General features: G+C 41.9%; 1 protein-coding gene across 1 annotated transcript in view; it reads right to left on the bottom strand.

Moving 5' to 3' along the window:
* PPIL4 (peptidylprolyl isomerase like 4) overlaps positions 1-23513 on the bottom strand; it is a 100791-nt gene that overhangs the window by 36542 nt on the left and 40736 nt on the right. Inside the window, exons 4-7 of the mRNA XM_088455904.1 lie at positions 19425-19542; positions 12187-12329; positions 7976-8072; positions 7598-7714 (exon numbers count right to left, since the gene is read on the bottom strand). Of these exons, the coding sequence (XP_088312030.1) occupies positions 7598-7714; positions 7976-8072; positions 12187-12329; positions 19425-19542 (475 nt within the window). The remainder of the gene's footprint in view (positions 1-7597; positions 7715-7975; positions 8073-12186; positions 12330-19424; positions 19543-23513) is intronic.

Consider the following 23513-nt stretch of genomic DNA (forward strand, 5'->3'; position numbering starts at 1 on the left):
CCCTGCTGTAGTACCGGGACTGGAATGATTATTCCGGAATCGGAGCGTGCAGAAATTGCTTGCATAAGAGCCGCCTTTCTGCAACCCTCTACTGGAAGAGGAGTGGAAAAGAAGATTCTTTGAACCGAACCTTCCAAATCCAGCATGTAATCTCTGGTAATTATACGATTTACCCAAAAATCCGTATTGGAATGAAACCAACGTTCACAGAATCTGAGTAAATGACCTCCCACCAGAGGAAGGGTCCCAGACCCATGATAGTCATGTGTATTGGCCTACTGATTTATTAGCAGGCTGACTGGTGCCTGTGACCCTACGTCCCCTAAAGGTTCCTCTTAGTGAACCCCTATGTGCACCATGGAAGGCCTGAAAGTTTCCTCTAACCTGATACCGAAAGGATGAAACCTAGGAGTTATAAAACTTTTGGAATATTTACAGGAAGATATGGACTCTTTCCTCCTGTAATCTGACCATACAAAACTCCTCCTTCAAAAGGCAGAAATCTGAGACTGTACCTGAATAGTATCTATCAAAGCGTCCCCTATATAGGTTAAGGCTTCCAAAATCTGATCAGTTAGGGAACTAGCTTCAGACATCTCACCTGTTTGAAAACCAGTAATCATCTGAATCATCCAGCTTTAACCAAGCTTCTTTTAATACATCCTCAAAATTTTAAAATTCAGGGAACACAGATACCTTGTTTAAAGAAAGAACTTGAACTAGTCTCTGGGACAGTTGTTTGCTGTATGTGCAAAGACTCTCTGACCGCATTAACCAGCATAGACACACCTGAATAAGAATGGGAGTCTTCCTCCCAGTTCGAGGAATTCTCCCAATCAAAATCCAATTCTCCTTTTTCCTGAGAAGAGATAGCAGCAGTATCTTCTCTCTGATAATCCTTTAAAGCATGATCTGCTCGGCTCTTAGTGGCAATAACTTCTGTCATTCTATTCAGGAATGTTGCCATTTGTGTAAGACATCGTCCCATGTTCTGGGCCCATCTGGGCTCCACAGAAGAATCAGATATAGAAGAAGTCCGAGTAATGGGTATCATATAATTTGCCTGGGAGTGACGTAATTCATCTATGGCATTAGCCATAGATCTGGCCCAATCAGGCATCACCGATTGTTCAGCCAAACACCCCGGTAATGAATCACCCTGAGAACAACTCATACATAGAAACCCTGGGTCCGCACCCTTTGGTAATTTGTTATCACATTTTATACAGGTGTGAACCACAGAGCCCTGCTTCTTGATGCCCTTGTCTTTCCTACTAAGTATGGAGAAGCCAGACAAGACCACTCACCAATAGTAATAAAAAAGTGTAACATAATATGATAGTGGAAGCCAAGAAAAGGGTTAATAAGATTCTATTCACCCTCTGTAAATGCAACAAGTACCAAATGATCTTATATATGTTACTGACTACTTGCTAATGCACTCATCCATCCCCTCTGTATGCTGCTCCACTTTGCTGTGGTCTGCAAGCCTTTCAGCTGTAATCACTCAGCTGCTATTTATCAGAAGGAGGTTTGGCTGGCCATGCTTTCTCCTGAACTGCTGTTTGTATTCTCCAGGGTCTCAGGAGCCCGCGGCCCATACTGATGAAGTCAATCTCGCCGCTCCACCACGTGCAGCGCACCTGAACCGGAAGCAGCCCGCTCTCTTTAAGAATCAGCTGTCCTGCTGCTGCTCTGTAATTTCCTTCTGGATGTCAACTCCATAAAAGCTGTGAGACCTACTGGCTCTCAACTGTGAGTACATTCCAACAACCTCGGCCATCTGTTCAGAACAGTGTGCCAGGTGGGCATACATATAGGCAATGTGAACAGCTCAGATCTTAATACATCAAGTCTTACCTTTATATTGCCTGCGAATCCCTCAGATTGTGTGTCTGGCCTGGAGAGAGACCCAGGGACATTTTTGTAGTTTGGCGTCTCTCTCAGAGGTCGTCCTTTAGAGTGTGAACAAGATTCACACAAATCCTTTAAGTAACTCTCACTCTGCTAGCGCTTGTTACCTATATTACAGAAACTAAGCACCCAATGTTTAAAACAATAAATCAAAATAAATAAAACCTATTAGCCAGTTCCTTACTCCAAAGGCACGAAAAAGACTGAGTTTAGGCTGGAAGGGGAGGAGTTATATAGGGGGTAGCAGCCAGTTTTCAATTAAGCTAGTGTTCGACTGCACACCTCACTGAGCATAACCCAGAGTAATGGCATCCCCCAGATGAACGATGAAGGAAATATAGGGACTTGGTTCAGAACTACTGGGACACCCTCCTTAATAACTAATTAGGCAAAAATAATTTTTAATTAGCTTGGAGAATAATGACGTCATTTTTGGGGTGAAAATGTGCAAAGTGCAGGAAAATGGGTGAATTGATGTGGGACATGTATATGGGGGTGCTATATGAATGGGAGAGGTGTTTTTAGGATTGCAGGTGGGCGTTATATGCACATTTTGAAGGTTTTTTAAAAGTATCTTTAAATGGCACAAATATATACTTATGTTTTTAAATTGTGGGTTATACAAATGTCTATAATTTATTTTGCAAAAGAACACTTTCATTATTTGTAGGATTTAGAAATATGCATATAACAGCCATTTGACACAATTTAACAATCCCAACTACTTTTATTAGGGCCACTAAAACACTTCTATATTGTTACCCTATATCACTTTGCCTTTTCTTGGGGTACCGACAGATTTAATAATCATTATTTATATAGCACTTTTCTCCTAAAGGACTGAAAGTGCTTTACATTTGCCTTTACAGCACAAAATACAAAACAAGTGGAATGGGTATGAAGTCCCGGCGGCTAAATAGCTGCCGGTTCATATCCCTATGCCGGCAGCTCAAAGGGAGAAGATCTTGACAGGGCAGGTAAGTACCCTATCCCTACCCCTCTCCACCCCTAACCTTAACCCTCCCTTAGTGGTGCCTAACCCTAACCACCCCCTTACTGCTCCCTAAACATAACCTTCACCCCCTCCTGTACGGCTAACGCTAAGGGCGCCCCACACTTATCTTAATCCCGACGCCAGCCCGAATGAGGTAAGCGTCTGTAGTTAGACGCCTATTTTAAGTCCCTTGTCGGTATTGAGACCAGCAGCATCGCTCCTGCCCATCTCATAACTACATCCCAAAACAAGCTTAACAAGGGACTATAGTAAAATGCTTGGTTGAACAGGTGAGCCTTGAGTCTATTTTTGAAGGACTCTAGAGTGGAGGCCTCTCTAACTGTGTGGGGAAGAGAGTTCCATAGAGTCGGAGCCACAGAACTGAAAGCTCGACCCCCAGATGAATTCCAGAAGATTCTAGGCACTGTTAATAGTCCTTCGTCAATGGATCTCAGTAATTGAGTGGGACAGTAAGGGATTAGAAGCTGCTTCAAGTACCTTGGGCCCTAGTCATGTAGGGCTTTGGAAGTCAGTAAGCCAATCTTGAAAACAATTTGCCAGTGAAGGGAGTAGAGAGTGGGTGTTATGTGGCTGGAACGGGGCTGGTTGGTAAATAGCCTGGCAGCTACATTTTGTACCATCTGCAAGTGGTGCAATTATTTTGCTGGGAGACCAAGGTAGAGGGCGTTGCAGCAGTCTAGGCGTGATGATATCAATGCATGTATGACTTTAGGCAGACCTTCTGAGGGAAGTGCTTGATGCTGGCTATGTTTCGCATATGAAAGAATGAGGATTTGATTGTGGCTGATACCTGATGTTTAAGTGTCAAGCCACTATCCAGGACAACACCAAGATTCCGCACATGTTCAGTGTTTTGTAGTTCTGAACCCCCAAGCGTAAGTCCTGGTGGCTGGCTATTCTGCAGCATTGTCCTGTGACCTATCATCAGGACCTGTGTTTTATCAGGGTTTAGTCGCAGCCACTGGCACTCATCCACTCCTAGAACTCAGCTAGGCAGCCATTTAGTGTTATTGGGTTCTCAGTACCTGGAGCAAAGGACATGTACAGTTGTGTATCATCTGAATAGCAGTGGTAGACCAGGCCATGACGTCTTATTTCACCCAGAGGTAGCATGCATACTGCAAAAAGCATGGGAGTGTGTATAGAACCCTGTGGGACACTGCATGGAAGTGGCACTGGTGATGAATTGTTTACTCCAGAAGAAAATCTGTGACCTGCCGGTGAGAAAGAATTTGAACCAGCTACGGACTGTGCCATCCAGTCAATAGAAATTTTTCAGGCACTCAATTAGGATCCGTGGTCCACGGTATCAAATGCTGCAGAGAGATCCAGGAGGATTAATATTGAACAATCACCTCTCTGTCTTTTGCAATCAGAAGATCATTAAGCACACATACCAGGGCTGTTTCAGTGCTATGTCTTCTACTGAATCCTGATTGGAATGGATCATAAATATCACGTGTAGACAGACGGGTTTCCAGTTGCGTTGCCACCATTTTCTCAATGACCTTTCCTAGAAAAGGAAGCTTTGATGCTGGTCTTTAGTTGGTCATGCAGTCAGGGTCTAAATTAAGTTTAAAAAGTGGTCTTATGCCTGTCTGCAAAAATCACTGAACTATTTTTGCAAATGCAGGGCCAATCATGTCCATACACCCTATGAGAAGGTTGAGGCTGGGTCCAGATCACAGGTGGTGGGTCGCAACATTCGGATAATTTTAGCAATGTCTTTTACTTCCATTATGACAAAGCTGTTCCATGGAGACAGGTGGCTTACCTTGGCAGGCTTGGTAGTTTGGCACTCATTCGATGGCACTGTGGGGAATCTAGCCCGGATAGAGTATAGTTTTGCAAACTCATTGTATATTGACTGTGAGGGTTTCATCAAGCTGCAGGCATGCTGGTTTGCAAAGCATCTCCACGGTACAGAAAAGCTGAGCTGGCCTATTGTTTGCTGCCATGATCTCATTTGACAGGAAATCTGTTTTCTTAGGGTTGATTGATATTCTCCAATATGTTTAATTAGTTTTAACTTATCCTCTACCAGGTTACTCTTCCTCCATCGTCTTTCAAGTCTACGACCCCTTTTATTGAGTTCACTAACACTATTGTCAAACCAAGGGGTTTGACGGGGCGGTATGCGGAGGTTGCATACGCACAGGGGCAATAATATCCATTGCAGCTGTCACATCCCTGTTATAGTAATGGACTAGGGAACAAGGATCATCACAGACCTCTATTACCACAGAGATCCAGGTTTGCTGCAAGAGCCTGGGGAATCATAACCCACCTTGGACAATACCTTGTCAACACCATGGGTAAAGTTCTATTTCGAGGGGTTGCGAATAAGCAAATTGAGTGGTGATCGGACCACATTACTGGCTTTATATTTAGGTCATAGACTTCTAATCCAATCTGGAAGACAAAATCAAGAGTGTGACCACTGTGTAACAGAAGAAATGACTTGTGTGAGGCCCAGAGCATTCACTGTGCACAGGAGGTATTGGCCAAGTTGAGAGAGCTCATCGTCAACCCATGCATTGAAATCCCCAAGGATCAGCCATGTTTGATGCTCCAGAACTAGTCCAGCAACAATAGCTACAAATTCTTGCAGAAATATCTTTCCATCTCCAGGGGTCGGGCAAAGGAGAAGTACTCTGAATCCTAATTTTGTAGAACTCCGAGCAACGATGCACTCAAATGAGAGTCATTTCCACTGGGTGGACCCTCAGTTTAAGTGTTTTTTTTTTTTTTTTTTAAAGCAGATGGCCACTCCCCCTCCCCTGTGGTCAAGTCTTCGGTTGTGAATGACAGAGTAATTTGTTGGAACTGCAGCTTCCAAGATAGGTGCTGCATTTTCATCTAGCCAAGTCTCTAATACGGACAAGATCTGAAGATTCAATAAGGTCAGCAATTGTAGCAGTCTTGTTTCTTATAGATCTGGCATTACAAAAGACGGACCTGATTGGGCATGCAAGAGGGCCTGTAGTTTTCTTTATATTGAGTGTGGGGGCTCTGGAAATGTCAGTCATAGATCTGTTCTTCCAAGCACAGGGCCATTTGTTAGTTACCACTTCTATTTGTCTCCTATGTGAAACTGGTGAGCCTGAAGGCAAGGAACTTAGGTGGTTACAGCGGATAAGAGATTTTCGGCCTCGCTTCCCATGACTGCCCCACTGAGTTTTTTTGAAAATGCCAAGGAATATATGAATGGAAGCCTGTGCTGGATCAATAGGAACTGCTGCCCGTGGTGGGCGGAGTGAAAGTATAAAGCTAGAGGTGTACAAATACATTGGGTCATCAATGATAGAGTAAGTATGAATTGCATTTGATGATGAGAGAAAATCAAGCCGTTTTTCATTTTTATCAACTCTGTGTGTGATCCAGAAGTTATAATGGGATTAATGAACAGTCTAATTTAATTTGGCTATTTCTATGTCCAGTTGCTTCTCTCTTGCACAAAAGGTATCTTTTGAACAAGGAGTATCTAAATAAGCTAACTTTTCTTTTCAGTTGATAATTTAGAGTCATACAAATTATTCCAGAACAAAGCAGGCTTGTGGAAAGGTGTTTGATTTTCATACCTATTCTATAGGAATTGCTTCTAAGTGCGAGACTCTTTTTGAAGTGGATATTTCATGCAAGATTTTCCTCATTTCATCTATACTTACTGCGGGTAAAACCAGTAAGAATTTTTGCTGCATCACGACTTTTGGAATTGGATTTGCGTGATAAACGGGAGTGCGCATAAATGCAACATTCACACGCGAACAGCGCAAAAAGATATTGCATTATCGCGGCTAAGTGAATTCCCCTTTATGCTAACATGCCCCTGCATGCAAGTTAAAAAAAGAAAATTTTGTCAGTAGTACTGGTTACCTTCACAAACTGCTAAAGTCTTAGGTCGTGTACAACACTTCAATGATATCTGCACAATTTGTTGTTTCCCGGCAAACTGGAACGACAAAACATGCATACTGTGCAGTGTGTATGCACAATTGCACGCTCCCGTGGATCATTCCAATTTGCCGGGAAACACCATATCTATTGGTTCTGTTTAATGAAGGATGGAACGAGATATCGGTCCTTTGTTCATTAAATTGAACAGTGCGTATGGGAAATCATGGATGGTCTTGGATGAAGGGAATTTGTCCCGACCATCGTCCAGATTGCCCGTGGTTTTAGTGCGTACGCGGCCTTAGAAGGTAACAAAACACTGCTAATATACAACATAAAGATCAAATGGCTTAACCTAGTACATAGCCTGCACTGGTTGTGTAACAAATCCTCTTTGCTAAAAAAAAAAAAAAAAGATACAGAACAAGAAACTTGACTTATGCAGTAATAATCCAGACACAAGATAAAGTAGGGCTTAAGGTCTGTTTACAACAGAATAACGTGATACTAGTGGGGAAAAGATTTATTACTATATGTAACTTTTTATTTTACCAAAGATTGGTATGCTTTTTTTGTGTTTTGTATCCAAATTGTCCCCTGACTAGGTGGCATACAGTAACTTTAGTACTGTACTGCAGCCAAGGATTACATTGTCCAGTAACCTAAATTTCAATAAAACGTAGTGGTAAGACACACAATTCCCTCCACTCACAACAGGTGCATTTTATAAATGAAGAGTCTTATAGGGTTATTTTTGCAATAAAGTTGTGTTACCATTTCCAAAAGAACAGATTGTGTTTTGGCTTCTTTTTCAGCCAGCAGTTCTTCAATTTCTTCAGCGGATTTTCCTTTATAGTCTTCGATATCTTCATCTGCGCCTATCCTGCCGCTCTGTGGTTCATAAGAGAGTAACAAAGATTCATCATAACAAAAGACTTGATTTTAAATTTAAAAAAAAAAAATGAACAAGAACCTTTCTTAACAAATAAAGCATGATATGCAAAAACACATTGACATAACATTTAGTCTAGAAACTGCTTGTATTTATAATGGCATTACAGCAAATAAATACATTAGAAGATATAGGAGTTGGAGAGACTCCATGTGAGCTAAGCAGGAACACGTATATAATCATATAACTACAATACTTACGTCTAACTGCTCTCTTGTCGGCTCTGGGGAATGGTCTGGAATGGGGAGTCCTGCTGGGTCATCAAATGGATCATCCAGGATCACTGTATGGTTTATTCTAGAAGCACATTGTATTATCAGTGTTAAAATATTACTAAATCCCAATATTTATATTTTTAGAAGTAATACATGAAGGTAAATGTACATGATACTGTGTTATTCTCATAATCCACTGCACAATCCTCCAAAGAGCATTGCACAAAACTGACACCACATATATTGGGCAGTGTTATAACTGAATCTAATACAGGTATAAAATAACATCCCGAAAGGTCAGCCATTTAATCTATTGCATCATCACTGCTCCTTATTAATTCTGTAGAACAAGTGTACAAGCCTGTCACTCTCCTCCTGACCGCTGAGATAAGGAAGCCTAGAAATTAATGAGAAGGTCGGACACATTTAGTTACAGATACAGTGCATACGGAAAGTATTCACAATGCTTCACTTTTTCCACATTTTGTTATGTTACAGCATTATTCCAAAATGAAATAAATTAATTTTTGTCCTCAAAATTCTACACACAATACCCCATAAGTGTAAAAAGTTTTTTTGAGATTTTTTCAAATTTAATAAAAAAACAAACAAACAAATAAACCACAAAGAAATCACATGTACATAAGTATTCACGCCCTTTGCCATGAAGCTCAAAATTTAGCTCAGGTGCATCCTGTTTCCACTGATCATCCTTGAGATGTTCCTACAGCTTAATTGGAGTCCACCTGTGGTAAATTCAGTTGATTGGACATGATTTTGAAAGGCATACACCTGTCTATATAAGGTCCCACACTTGATAGTGCATGTCAGAGCACAAACCAAGCATGAAGTCCAAGGAATTGTCTGTAGACCTCAAAGACAGGATTGTCTCGAGGCACAAATCTGGGGAAGGGTACAGAAAAATATTTGCTGATTTGAAGGTCCCAATGAGCACAGTGGCCTCCATCATCCGTAAATGGAAGAAGTTCGGAACCACCAGGACTCTTCCTAGAGTTGGCTGTCCGTCTATACTGGGCGATCGGGGGAGAAGGGCGCTAGCCTGGGAGGTGACCAAGAAACCGATGGTCACTCTGTCAGAGATACAGCATTCCTCTGTGGAGAGAGAAGAACCTTCTAGAAGGACAACCATCTCTGCAGCATTTCACCAATCAGGTCTGTATATTAGAGTGGCCAGAAGGAAGCCACTTCTTAGTAAAAAGCACATGGCAGCCCATGTGGAGTTTGCCAAAATGCACCTGAAGGACTCTCTGGTCTGATGAGACAAAAATTGAACTCTTTGGCTGGAATGCCAGGTGTTCTGTTTGGAGGAAACCAGGCACCGCTCATCACCAGGCCAATACCATCCCTACAGTGAAGCATGGTGGTGGCAGCATCATCCTGTGGGGATGTTTTTCAGCGGCAGGAACTGGGAGACTAGTCAGGATAGAGGGAAAGATGAATGCAGCAATGTACAGAGACATCCTGGATGAAAATCTGCTCCAGAGCCCTCTTGACCTCAGACTGGGGCGATGGTTCATCTTTCAGCAGGACAACGACCCTAAGCACACAGCCAAGATATCAAAGGAGTGGCTTCAGGACAACTCTGTGAATGTCCTTGAGTGGCCCAGCCAGAGGCCAGACTTGAATCCAATTGAACGTCTCTGGAGAGATCTGAAAATGGCTGTGCACCGACGCTTCCCATCCAACCTGATGGAGCTTGAGAGGTGCTGCAAAGAGGAATTGGTCGAAACTGCCCAAAGGTAGGTGTGTCAAGCTTGTGGCATCATATTCAAAAAGACTTGAGGCTGTAATTGCTGCCAAAGGTGCATCAACAAAGTATTGAGCAAAGGTCAGTTATGTACGTGATTTCTTTTTTTTTTTTTTTTTTTTTTTAATTAAATTTGCAAAAAAAACCAAAAAAATTTACACATTGTCATTATGGGGTATTATGTGTAGAATTTTGTGGACAAAAATTAAGTTATTCCATTTTGGAATAAGGCTGTAACATAAAATGTGGAAAAAGTGAAGCGTTGTGAATACTTTCCGGATGCACTGTACATGTAAAACATTTTAGGTACATTATGTTGTCACAATACATAGTCTATGTTATATTGTAATGTGATATTGTTAATAGATTTTCTGTTTTTATGAGTAAATACAAGCTTTTCTAACAGAGGGATGCTTTGCTTATATGTTATCATTTGGTACAATGATTCAGATACTCTAACCTTAGATAGATAGTAACTCAATGCACAACTTTAAGTTAAGTTAGGTGTTATACAGTATATACTGAACAGATTACAGCAGAGTTGTCAAACAACAAGCCTGGTAAATGGTAATTCAGATACTACAGTGTTTTGAAACTAAAAACTCCTCTTTATATCAATAGACTGAGTATCACTTTAACTTTATCAGAAATGGCTGACTCACCAAAACTGAGTTTGTGCAGTGGATAAACCACATTGTTTTCTGTGGTGTAAAATAAATTAATGGTAAACTGGCTTATGATTTTGAAAACAAATCTATGTTTTATATCTATAAAATAACAAATCTTTACATATAAACATAAAATTATGTGTATACAGAGAAAAAAAAGCAATGATTTTTACAGCAACAATTTACAGTTTCAGGTTCACAGACCCAAATAATTAAACTCATTACAAGAATAAGCTGTATAAATGCATTATGGATGCACTTTTCTGAACTCATAATCTGTACACTAAAAATATACATGGAAACCCCCCCGCCAAAAAATGAAGCGCTGATTGTCAGAATACGACAGAAAATGTAATTATATACACACACACACACATATATATATATACATACACACATACATACACATATATACGTTTATATACACACACACACACACACACACACACACACACACATCTGACCAATATTTAAAAAACTTTAAAATATTGGCCAAAATACACCATCATATTTATAACAGCAATAATTCATGCACAGGAAGGTACGTTTGTAAAAGTTTTTAAACAGTCATTTGGTGTTTATGGGAGGATTTCTATGCTCTTTGCAACATCACACAGAGGACTGCTTATACCACTGGTATTGTAACAACATCTGGCAATATAATGTTTATCTGACCAGGAATGGATAGTTACTATACAAGTTGCAAATAACATTTGGGAAATGGTTTAAGACTGTTGTTATGGAATAATATACAGCTACTGATACTTGTTTCCATACTAATTTACAGCTGCTGCTTTATAAATCTGCTGCAATACTAATTTACAGCTATTAACTGCTGCTGCCCTACTAATCTACAATTTCCAACAACGGCTGGGACATTTGCTATTACATTAATTTACAGCTACTAGCAACTGCTGTTATATTAATTTACAGTTTACAAACAATTGCTGCCACATCAATCAACAGCTTCTAACTACTGCCATAAACACCAAATGACTGCTTAAAAACGCTTACCTACCTGTGCATAAATTATTGCTGTTATAAATATATGGTGTGTTTTGTCCAATATTTTATACTCATTTTTTAATGTCAGCCAGTGAATTTGTTTTAGAATTGTATATAAGAAATGTTGTCATATTCTTACAATCAGTGCTTCTTTTTTCCTGTGTTGCTATTTTCTATGCAAAGGGTTAGTAATTCCCTTTATTAAAAACTGCAGACTGTCAGATTAAATTACACTAATTGGGTTCAGCACCGGTTATAGTTTTTAAAAAAAATATACATCACTGCAGAATGCAGAAGACACTTATTTAGCTGTGAAACTTAACTTGAGTGACGGTGACATGATGTACTGCCTTTGGCACTCATTTTGCGCTGTATTTGTGATTGGAAATTCAGCAGAAATGGTGAAATATTTGTGATGTGCAATACAGGGAAAATGACAATCAATGTCAGATGCAGTTTCACCACCACAAGAGCCTTGCACCTGCATCACACATTATCAGAAACTTGGTAGGACAGGTAAGTGCAGATTTCTATTTTATTAACTACTCATGTATTTTACTTATTGTTCTCTGCTGTGAAATTAAGAGTCAGACCCAAAGTAGCGCTTCTAGGGACTTTCCATTTACAGACCGTCACCATGGAAGTCTCTGGTGATGCATAGGCGCACTAGTGTTTAGTATTACGGTTACATGGGATTGGCATCTTTGTCTTTCTGCTTCAGTTCATCTATTGTGCACAGTACATTGTCAGCATACCTGATATCTTGATAAGGAACAAATTCTTTATCCACAAATGTCTCATTGATTTTCTTCACTACATCCATTCCTTCTGTTACTTCCCCAAACACTGTGTGTACACCATTAAGATAATCCAGATCCTCGCCTGTAGTAATGAGAAACTAAAAACAAAGTTCTCAGAATAATTAGCACTACACCATATAAACCAATACGTTAATAAATTATCCTTAATTCAAGTACCACATTTATTGCTCAGCTAAGCAAGCACTATAGCAAAATATCTGAAAGCACCTAATAGTTGAATATGACTCCTTCAACACTAACATAAAAGGGGAAAGAATTTTACTTTGATAAATACCAATTTGACAAATGTCTGTGAGTTGTGATCTTGTTGATTATTCAATCTCCTTGTTTCCTAAACAATATAGCCTTCCAAGGCTTTGGGACTTCTCTCAAACAAAACAACTTCAGCTGGGTACACATCTGCAGATATATCGTTTGACGAATGATATATCAGTAGCGGATCGGCGGGTGGGTACAGCCGATATGGCTGTGAATTACGTAATTCACAGCCATATCAGGACGCCACTGCAGCACAGCCGATATACAGTGCATCTGGAAAATATTCACAGCGCTTCACTTTTTCCACATTGTTATGTCACAGCCTTATTCCAAAATGGAATAAATTCATTTTTGTCCTCAAAATTCTACACACAATACCCCATAATGACAACGTGTAAAAAGTTTTTTGAGATTTTTGCAAATTTAATTAAAAAAAAAAAACAACAAACTACTAAGAAATCACATGTACATAAAGTAAGTATTCACAGCCTTTGCCATGAAGCTCAAAATTGAGTCCAGGTGCATAATGTTTCCACCGATCATCCTTGAGATGTTACCTCCAGTGTAGGGGTGCACTCACCCGTCTCTCAGTTCATTATAATCTTTATTCCATCATATAAAAAAAATTCTCACCAACGTTTCGGTCCTGTCTGGACCTTTGTCAAGGTATAAATAACTTATCCACAGAGACCATAAATACCCACAACCCACTCCCTAGAGTAACATCTAAATATAGACATATATTAAACAAATAGCATAGGAATCAGCTGTTTACCATATAACAAATATAGTATATTTCACATCCAGACAACATCCAGAGTCCAGTATTTATAATTACATAAGCTCACCCAGATCAGTGTTCCCAGTACCATCGGTGACATGCAGATGAACCGCATGTCACCAAAAGTATACACGATCACGTGCATCATCGTCACTCAATCTCATAGCAGCACTAATAACGGGAAGACATCGTGGCTCACTCTGCCACGTCATACCGTACTACCATGGACTCGAGGGCATACACGTCACCCTCCAACGTGCGTCACTGATAAACACTAACTAGGCAACTAGAGTGATCACGTGCCCGTGTCATTAAACAACATTCCAACAAATGACATACAATAAACTTTAGAACAACATCATGTCAGACTGAATGTCACACATATATCTTATCTGGAGGGAAGTGGTGACTCATAAATACCATAGAGTAAACACTGTTTAATATATTGCAGATCAACAGCAAATATTCAGACATAATGTATATGTAAAAACAAACACCAATTATAGCAGATCACAAATCAAAAGTATGTGTGTATATATATATATATATATATATATATATATATATATATATATATGGAAAAGAAAACCAATTTAGAAAATGTACATATAAAAAAAATATTATATAAAAATAAAAAAACATTTTAAAGGAGATAATTGCCAAGATACTCGAGACATACGTATATCCTTAGTTGTATCAATGCTCAATATGTCGGAGTGCCCACTACAAAAAGATGTTCAGATGTATTGATTCATTCAGGCCTTTTGGCCACACTGTATCCAGTCTATATATCCATTGGGCCTCCCTACGCAGGAGGTCTTTCGCTCTGTCACATTCGCTATCATCTCTAAATGACATATTAGGACACATCAACATGTCCCGTAGGTTGGGTCCTCTTCTGTGTGCCATCATCGGTTTCTTAGGAAGGGATTTTCCCAGAATGGGATCTGTACTCACTAGATCCCAGCTTTTCTCTATGGCTGTTCTAGCAGTATGACTACCGGTATCAAAGGTGGTTGGTTAGAAAAACAAAATCATCATCCTTCACTCTCCTCTGTGAATTATTATTCTTGAAGATAGTTTTTGCTCTACACAGGTATCTTTCAACAACCCTCTCCAGAAATCTATGATGCATCTCCTTCAACTGCATCTCCAACTTCTCAGCGTCAGAATTATTTCGCATCACCCGAATAAATTGTGAAATCGGGAGATACTCCTGTAACGGCTTAGGATAACTATTATAATCTAATAGTGTAATCCTATCAGTGATCTTTCTATACAATAGGTGTCCAAAGCCCTGTCCAGTGGCAAACACAGTTACTCAAAGTAATTACAATTTTTGGATGTAACACTGCATAGTAAATCTTATTGGCAAATCATGTTCATTAAGTAATTTGACCATCACTTCAACCGATGTCTCATCACCACGCCATAACAAAAACACATCGATAAATCGTTTACAGTAACCGATGCTACCCCAAACCCCAGGTAGATGTAATGCTGCTCATACTCACTCATGAATATACTGGCATACCCCAGTGCGATGTTACTTCCCATTGCAGTCCCAGAGGTCTGGAGATAGCATCAATCACCAAACTTAAAATAATTACAAGTCAAAGTCAGACCCAGCAAAAAATCAATAGGTGGTTGGCCTTGATGATGTCATAAGGCATTTTTAACTGCTTGAATACCATCTGCATGAAGTATGACCATATACAGAGATGACACACCCATTGTCACCAATAGATGTGTATCTAAGTCAACGGACAACATTTTGAGATCTTTAATATAGTCGCCTGTATCCTTGATGCAACTCTGGATGTTTCACACACGGCTAAATATAGGTGTCTAAATAGCGAGCCACTGGCTGAAACAGAGACCCCCGGGCCGATATAATCGGTCGACCCGGAGGTCTCTGTAGGCACTTATGTACTTGGGCAGTGAGTACAGTATAGGACATATCGGAAACTACGTTTGCATGAAATCAGATTCAATTTCAGTTATCCACCCATTTTTTTAGTGCCATATCCAACATGACATCCAGTCTATTTTTAAAGATAGTAGTCGGGTCACTATCCAGAATCCTAGAAGTACTGTCATCAGACAGTTGCCTCAACAGTTCTTCATTATATAAACAGGTACTACAGCCCCACCCTTATCGGCTGGTCTTATTGTAATCAGTTTATTATTCGTCAGTTCTCCAATCGGAATCGGTATGATTTACCGCCGGATCCCTGCCCGGCGGCTGGAATCCCGACACGAGGAGGCTGGCAGAGGAGGAAATCCCGATCGTCGAAGGCAAGTACTTACTAACCTATTTCTAACCCCCTAACCCTCCTTTAGGGTGTCTAACTCTGACCTTCCCCCCCAGTGCCTAAACCTAATAGACCCTTCCCCGCCACCTAAAGCTAAGTCCCCTAGGGGTGCCTAACCCTCCCTCCCCCTAGCCTAAGCCTAACCTCCAGGGGGGGGGGATGCCTAACCCTAAGTCCCCCCCTGGGAACCCTAAGCCTAACCCTCCTCCCCCCGCCCGGCATCACTTCGATAAGGATGCCGGGCGCCGGTAAAATGACAGGCGTCTAGATTTAGACGTTTGTCATTTAACCCTCGCCGGGATAAAGCAGTCGGGAAGCCGGCTGTCGGAATCACATCCGCCGGCTTCCCGACTGCATAACCTCCAATCACCTCCCTCTCTCGTCTAGTGAGGTTATATCTGATCTTTTTATTTCTCTGAATCTACTCTCTAACCGACTGATCCATCATTCGTGTAAATGTCTTCATATTAATATTATTGTACACTGAATCATAAGTACTTTTCTTGGTAAATCTAGAATTTCTCAATGAGTCTGTTTACGAGAGGTACAGTAGTTGTCAATTTTCCACCTCATATTATCAAATTTGTCCAGTGGTTTAAAAGGACAGTCCACGTGACAATACACTTTCCTGATCTGGACTAAGTGCCACTGAGGAAATATTTATGATTTTGTCCCAGTGTTCTTCTGAGATTTTTTTGTGTTTTATGGTCTTGCCCTTCTCGGATGGGGTCTCCGATGTTTGCTTGCGTTGTATCTATTTGTGACCTTGTGGCAACCTGAGAAAAAGGCTGGTACCGTCCAGCCTGTGTGTCCGAAAAGTCTATCAGAGGAAGAGCCAATAGAATACCTATCAAACTGACATGGACCACGTTTATTTCTGAAGTTCTTAAATCTGCGTGTGGGTATATCTGACGCCGCTAACCAACCATATACCCTATGGTCTCTATAATCTCTCAACCTTATTAAGTGTGTTTCTTTTAAAGTTAATAAAGTCAGTTTTAGATTTATCCACCTGTGTTCTTAGTTTCAACAACCAATCATGTTTTGTTTGTTTCGGAGTCAGTGCGAGCTATACTTAGATCGCCCATTACCCTATTCTATAACTAGGAGTAACAAGCCAAGTCAAAAGAACACTTATAAGAATCCCACACCATCGGCAGCAAAATACAGGGTTACTGTGGCCATGGTGAAAATATTCTTAATACAAAATCCTTGTGGGATTTGCTTCTTTTGATAATAAAACCAGAGAGAAATTGACCATGTAATAACAGATCCATCTCTCTTTTCTCTAAATTCAACAATTTATGATAGACATCTATAGGCTTTTCAACAGATATACTACTAAAGTCAGCTAATTCAAACAATATTCGTTCAACTTCCTCATCTGTATAGGATACTTGATTATATTCAGCATTAGCAGCTCAGGATTCACCAAATTATCCAGATAACTATACACATTGAAGTGTGTGCTTAAGTAACTGTGCTGGCCACTGTAATCAGGGTCTATGTTCAGAGAACAAAAGCTTAGATAAAAAAAAAAAAAAAAAATCAAAAAATAAAACAAAAAACTACAAAAATTATATATATATAAAAAAATAAAAAAGCACAGAGTTCATCCTATGATCTGATCCACTATGGGCCATATTCAATTAGCGGCAAAAAGCAGTTTGTCAAAAAATTTCGCCGGTGACGTCATTTCGTCCCCGTACTCAATTGTGGCGACTTTTCGCCGGTGTGAAAACACAGCGCAATGTACCCGGTGAAAATGTTTCACCTATGAATAGCGGTCGAGAAAAAGTGCAGAATTGCTGTTTTGGGGTGCAAAGGTGGGGAAACCACCCTGCACCCTTAGGACAGGTCCCCAAAGGTAAACTGCGTAAAAAAAAAAAAACCCCTCAAAAAATTAAACATCCCAAAAATTGACTTTGAAAAAGGGGGCGAAAAAGTACAAACTTAAAAACTAGCGAAATAGACTTTCGGGGTCTGCAAGTAAGGGGGAGGGTTTTTTTTATTGCAGGTGCTTGCTGAAGGTGCGTTTTCCACGTTTATTAAAACCTCGCTTTTGAGATTTTCAACTATGCTTGCACCCATTTTCATGTACCCCAAATTTGCTGGGACTAGTTTTCACTAAAAAAAAAAAAAAAACCAGCTAAATGCTAATCTTCACCACTTGTGCAAAGATGCTAATTAGCAGCTATTGAAAACATTTAAGTACCCCAAATACCTTCAGCAGGTCTATTCGGGGGTATATATAGTGATCCTCAATGTTAGTGCATCTTTTGGGGGGTGTCAGGCTAATTTTTCCAAAACTGACAGCACTTTTCACCTGTTTACGTTTCGCCGAGTCCCGTTTTTACGTCCTTTGGAATTAAAAACGACTAATAGCAGGGACGCGCGCAAAACTTTTCTTCAGGTAAAACCAGCGATGACGGCGAAAGGTATGGCATGCGAAAAGCGTCCGACTTCTCGCGGCTAATTGAATATTCCCCTAAGTGTCCATCGATGGCTGTGTAATGGTATCCAAAATAAAGTACATTATATCAGGGAATTATCATATGTATAGTTTATTTGATAAATATTTCAGGGTGCAGGACAAAAACTACCATGGATCCAGCTCATCTGTTAACAGAAAACACAAATTCATAGTGTATCCACACTCACTTCAGAACAGCCAACACCATGGGGTGCTACTCAAACCTTGGCATAGGAAAAATCCATCCACCAAATAGCATATAAAAAAATGTAGGGGTGCACTCCACTCACGAGTATCTCAGTTCATTATAGTATCAAATTCTTTATTCCATCATATCAAAAAAATTCTCATCGACTGATTGACAAGTAGAGGCATTTAAGGGGCGGTGCACGGATGGGGACGGCCGGCAGGGCCGTAGCTAGGGTAGTACGGCCAATGCCATGGCACAGGGCACTGCAGGGGGCGCTGTTTGGGCCTGTCAATTTTCCTGTTTATTATCATTCTCACTTGTAGTTTCCTCTTCTTTTATCCCCAGCATCTCCTGGCCTCCACTATCTCTTCCCTGACCCTTCCCCATGAGGCCATGGCCTTTTTTGGGTCTGTTATCTCCCTATACAAAAAAAAAAAAAAAGGGGGCGCCAATACTCTTTCTGGCACAGGGCACCAAAAACTCTAGTTACGGCTCTGACGGCCGGCGTTCCCGGAAAAGGGGGGTGTCGGCCCAGTTTTTCTGGAGTGGCAAGGCCAGGGTCTGCGTCCACAGACAGTTTGCTGGCCCCGCAAGTCAGTCTGAATAAGCAAAGGTTTACTAAGCTGGCCGGCGCCTTCCACCATCGCGTGTGATGGTCGCACTGGTGATCTCAGCCTATGATCTTGGTCGCAGGGCTGGGATCGTAAATGCAGCAGGGTTATCGTACACCTCCTGCTGCATTTGCAAATTAGCAAGGATGGAATTGCAAAGCTGCTTGCAATGCAGGCACAAAAAGTTATAAAAACATACTTTTGAAAATCTTGTTATCTTACGCCTTGTTTTTCTCTGATGTAATTAAATTTGCAATGATTATGTAGACTAGTGACCAGTGGAAGGTAATTTTATAATTCAACTCCAGTCCACAGGGAACCCTAACAGTACATGTTTTCCATACTCTGTTCTGGAGAAAAGGTGTTTTATTACTGAATGTTAAAAGAACCACAGGTGGTACTAAATTTAAACTAACAAAGCTTAGTTGCCAGTTATCTACTATCTCTTCATAATTGCATGCTGGTTTCATGAAAGGAAAAAAAAAAGTTACAAATCTAACATTGTTCATAGCAAAGAATGAAGACACAAGACTTCCCTTCTCACCTGTGATCCATGCTGGTCACTGCCATTATTCACCATTGACACTGTTCCCATTTTCTTATGCTTTATTCTTGGTACTTTTTCAGATTCAAAATAATGAGCCTGTTCACCATACAGTTTACTAAAGGAAAAGAAGAAGCTGGTAAAACAACCAACTGAAACAATTCTGTTGTAGTTAAGCACAAAAGTCAAAAAGCTCTACTTTGTGAAAATGCCACTGCATTTGTATGGCAAGAAAAACTATATAGCATTAGTTAGTACAAGAATAAAAAAAAAAAAAAAAGAAGATTTATGTGCTTACCCGTTAGATCCTTATCTTCGATTCCATAGGTGACACAGGCTTTACTCTCCGCACCGCACAGATAACTCCGTTAGTCACAGCCCATGCTCCCCCCTATACACCGCCATAAGCAACTCAGTTTATGTAACAATCCTAAGACAAGGAGTAAGAAAGAAGACCGGCACGCACTCAGGTCCAAACACACAAGAAATGTGAACAGGAGAACTGAAGCAGAGCAAAGGCCCACAAACCAGGCACGTCAGGGTGGGAAGCCCTGTGTCCCCTATGGAATCAAAGAAAAGGATTTAACAGGTAAGCACATAAATCTCCTTTTCTTCTTCCTCCATAGGGGACAAAGGCTCTACACTGGGGCGTCCCAAAGCCAATTCCCTAAGGGTGGGGACGCTCCTGGGCTGCACTTAGGACCCTTCGCACAAAAGCCGCATCAACGGTGGGGAAGGTGTCAAAAGGAATAGAATTTCAGGAACAGATTGGCAGAAGACCACATGGCCGACTTACATAGGTGCTGCTCCGCAGAAGCACCAAGTCGCACTGCCCACGAAGTTCCCACCGACCGGGTTGAATGAGCCCTCACCACGGACGGTGCAGGTAGGTCCCCTGCAGCATAAGTGTGGAGAATAGTCAAACGGATCAAACTGGCCAGCGACTGCTTAGTAGCCAGCCAGCCCCATTTGCGAAAGTAATACAGGACAAAAAGCATCTGTCCTATGCAGGTCCTTTGTCCTGTCCACATAAATCCAGAGGGCCAGCACAACATCTAAGGAGGCCTCCTCCGGAGAGGAATCAGGAACCTGGAAAGAAGGTACCACAATCTCTTGATTGATGTGAAACCTGGAAATAACCTTAGGAAGCTAACCTAGTCACGTTCAAAGGATAGCTCTGTCCTGGTGAAAGATTAGAAACAGAGCGAAAGGACAATGTGCTCAAGTCAGACACCCGTCGGGCAGAAGCTATGGCAAGGAGGAAGACAGTCTTCCAGGTAAGCCAACAAATGTCCACTGTGCCCAGGGGCTCAAAAGGCAAAGATTGAAAGGCCCTAAGAGCTAGAGACAAATTCCAAGGAGCCACCAGTGGTACAAAAACAGGGTTGTACGTGGAGGACACCTTGAAGAAAGGTGCGAACATCAGGGAACAGTGCAATCTGTCTCTGAAAGAGAATCGAAAGAGCGGAAACCTGCACTTTTAGTGAAACAGGTTTAGTGAAGTCCTCCAAACCAGATGGGAAATTCTAGCAGAAGAGGGCTTACAGGCATTGAGCATAGTGTTAATGACTGACCTGGAGAACCCCTTAGCTCTCAAGATGCATGACTCAAGAGCCACCCCGTCAAAGTGAGACGGGCTAGATCCAGATGAAAGCACGGGCCCTAAGACAGAAGATCTGGCTGCAGTGGAAAACACAGAGGAGCGTCGATGGAGAGGCCCTGTAGATCAGCGTACCATGCCCTCCACGGGCAATCAGGAGCCACTAGGATCACCGGGCCGCCCTCCAACTTCATTTTGCAGAGGACCAGAGAAATTAGAGAGATTAGAGGGAAGATGTACAGGAGCGGAAAGGTCCACTAAACCGCCAGAGCATCCACCAGAAAGGCCGCCGGATCTCTGGTGCGAGAACTGTACCTCGGAACTTGGCGATTGTGTTGAGACACTATCATGTTTATGCCTGGCAAGCCCCAGCGAAAAAGCAGGAAGGAGATGAAAGAAGTCTGGATGTAGGGCCCATTCACCCTAATGAATGTCCTGACAGCTTAGGAAGTCTGCTTCCCAATTTTGTACTCCGGAATGTAAACCGTTGACAGAGACGGAAGATGCCTTTCCGCCCATAGGAGAATGCGGCGCTGACTTCTCTCATGGCAGCATGACAGAGTACCACCTTGACGGTTTATGTAGGCACAGCAGTCGTGTTGTTGGACTGTACCAAGAAGCAAAGCTCGACACAGGGCCCTGTAAACCACTCAGGAGATCCAATTGCCGATCAACATTCTGGAACTCTGACAACTGACAGGACACTGCCCCCCACCCTGGAAGACTTGCATCGGTAGTAAGGAGGACCCAGTCCTGAACTCAAAAGGGACGACCCCTGGTCGGAAGGGATCCCTGGAGCCACACAAGAGGTAGTGACATACCTCCTGAGAGAGAACAATTGTCTGAGATCTGAGTTGTAGATGGACTTTTTTCCACCGGGCTAGAGAGTCCCCAATTCAAGAAGCTGGGAATGAAACTGGGCATACTCAACCATGTCGAAGGTGGAGACCAGAGAACCCAGAATCTGCATGCAAGAATGAATTGACACCTGGCAGTGATGCAGGAACAAACAAATCTTGGACTGTAAGTCCCAAACCTTGTCTGCTGGGAGGAACACCTGCTGAGCCATGGAGTTCAGCAAGGCTCCTAAATGCACCATTTTCTTGGAGGGAGTCAGAGGGGATTTCTTCCAACTGATGACTCATCCATGAGCCTGGAGAAGATCCACCTTGATCCGAATGTGCTCCCTGAGAACCTGAGACTGGGCCAGGATAAGGAAGTAGTTCAGGCAGGGAAAAATTGGGATTTCCCTGTTCCAAAGATGAGCCGCCATGAGGAGCTATGGAAAGTCTAAATGGCAAAGCCCAAAATTGGAAATGATCTTCCTGGACCACAAACCTGAGAAATTCCTGCTGACCAAGATGGATGGGAACATGCATATAGGCATCCTGGATGTCTAAGGAGGCCATGAAGTCCCCCGGCTTCATGGCCAGAATAATGGAGCAAAGCGATTCCATTCGGAACTTGTGAATTCTCAAGTACCTGTTGAGAGACTTGAAGCTTAAAATTGGTCAGAATAACCCGTTCGGTTTGTGAACCAGAAACAGTCTGGCATAGAAACCTGTGCCCTGCTGAGACGCAGGAAACGGAACAATGACCTTGGATGCCAGAAGAGAGCGAATGGACTCCCTCAAGGATTCTGCCTTCTCCTGATCCAAAGTAAGACCTGTGAAAAAAAAAAAAAAAAAACTGTCGGAGCATACTCCCGAAAGGTCAACGCGTAAACCATGGAGACCACCCCTCTTACCCAGGCGTCCTCCGTGGTCGCCTTCCAAATTTAAGAAAAGAGAAGAAGCTGGCCTTTCCCACTGGTGTCCCCCAGGTGGAGGCCCGCCCAGTCATGCAGCAGGCTTTTCAACTGACTTAGCAGCCGGGCAATCTGGTTGCTTACCTGCTGGTTTAGGACCCTTAGCAAAGGAACCCTGGGACCTAGAGAACGGCAAGCCCTTGGCTTTACCCTTCGGATGAAAGGATCAAAAATTGGAAGATCGCAAGCTAGGAGCTGCCCCAGAAGACAGAAAGGCTATCTTAGATGCCGTCACTGTAGCAACTATTTTATCCAATGCTGGACCGAAGAGGACATCCCCCAAAAGGAGAAAGCTTCAAGGGCCTTTTTAGAGTCGGAATCCACCCGCAAGGAATGAAGCTAGAGGGCTCTTCTAACGGACAATGAAGGGGCCGAAAACCTTGGAAGTTAGTATACCTGTGTCTATAGCGGCTTCCCCAAGATAGGAAGCTGCCTGCCGGATATGCTCCACAATAGAAAAAAAATCATTCCTGTGGGTACCTGATAGAAGGCCATCCTCCAAGGCATCTGCCCTAGCAACCAATGGCCTTAGCAACCCAGTCTGATGCAAGGGCCGAGCGAGCTACTGCGCCCACATTAGAGTAAACAGACTTAAGATAAGTCTCAAACTTCCTATCCGTCAAATCCGTAAGTGATGCAGTGTTAGGAAGAAGAAGGGTGGTATTCTTGACCAGACGGGCAG

Source organism: Taudactylus pleione, unplaced genomic scaffold, assembly GCF_031769625.1.
Source record: "Taudactylus pleione unplaced genomic scaffold, aTauple2 ptg000006l, whole genome shotgun sequence".
Taxonomy (NCBI): Eukaryota; Metazoa; Chordata; class Amphibia; order Anura; family Myobatrachidae; genus Taudactylus; species Taudactylus pleione.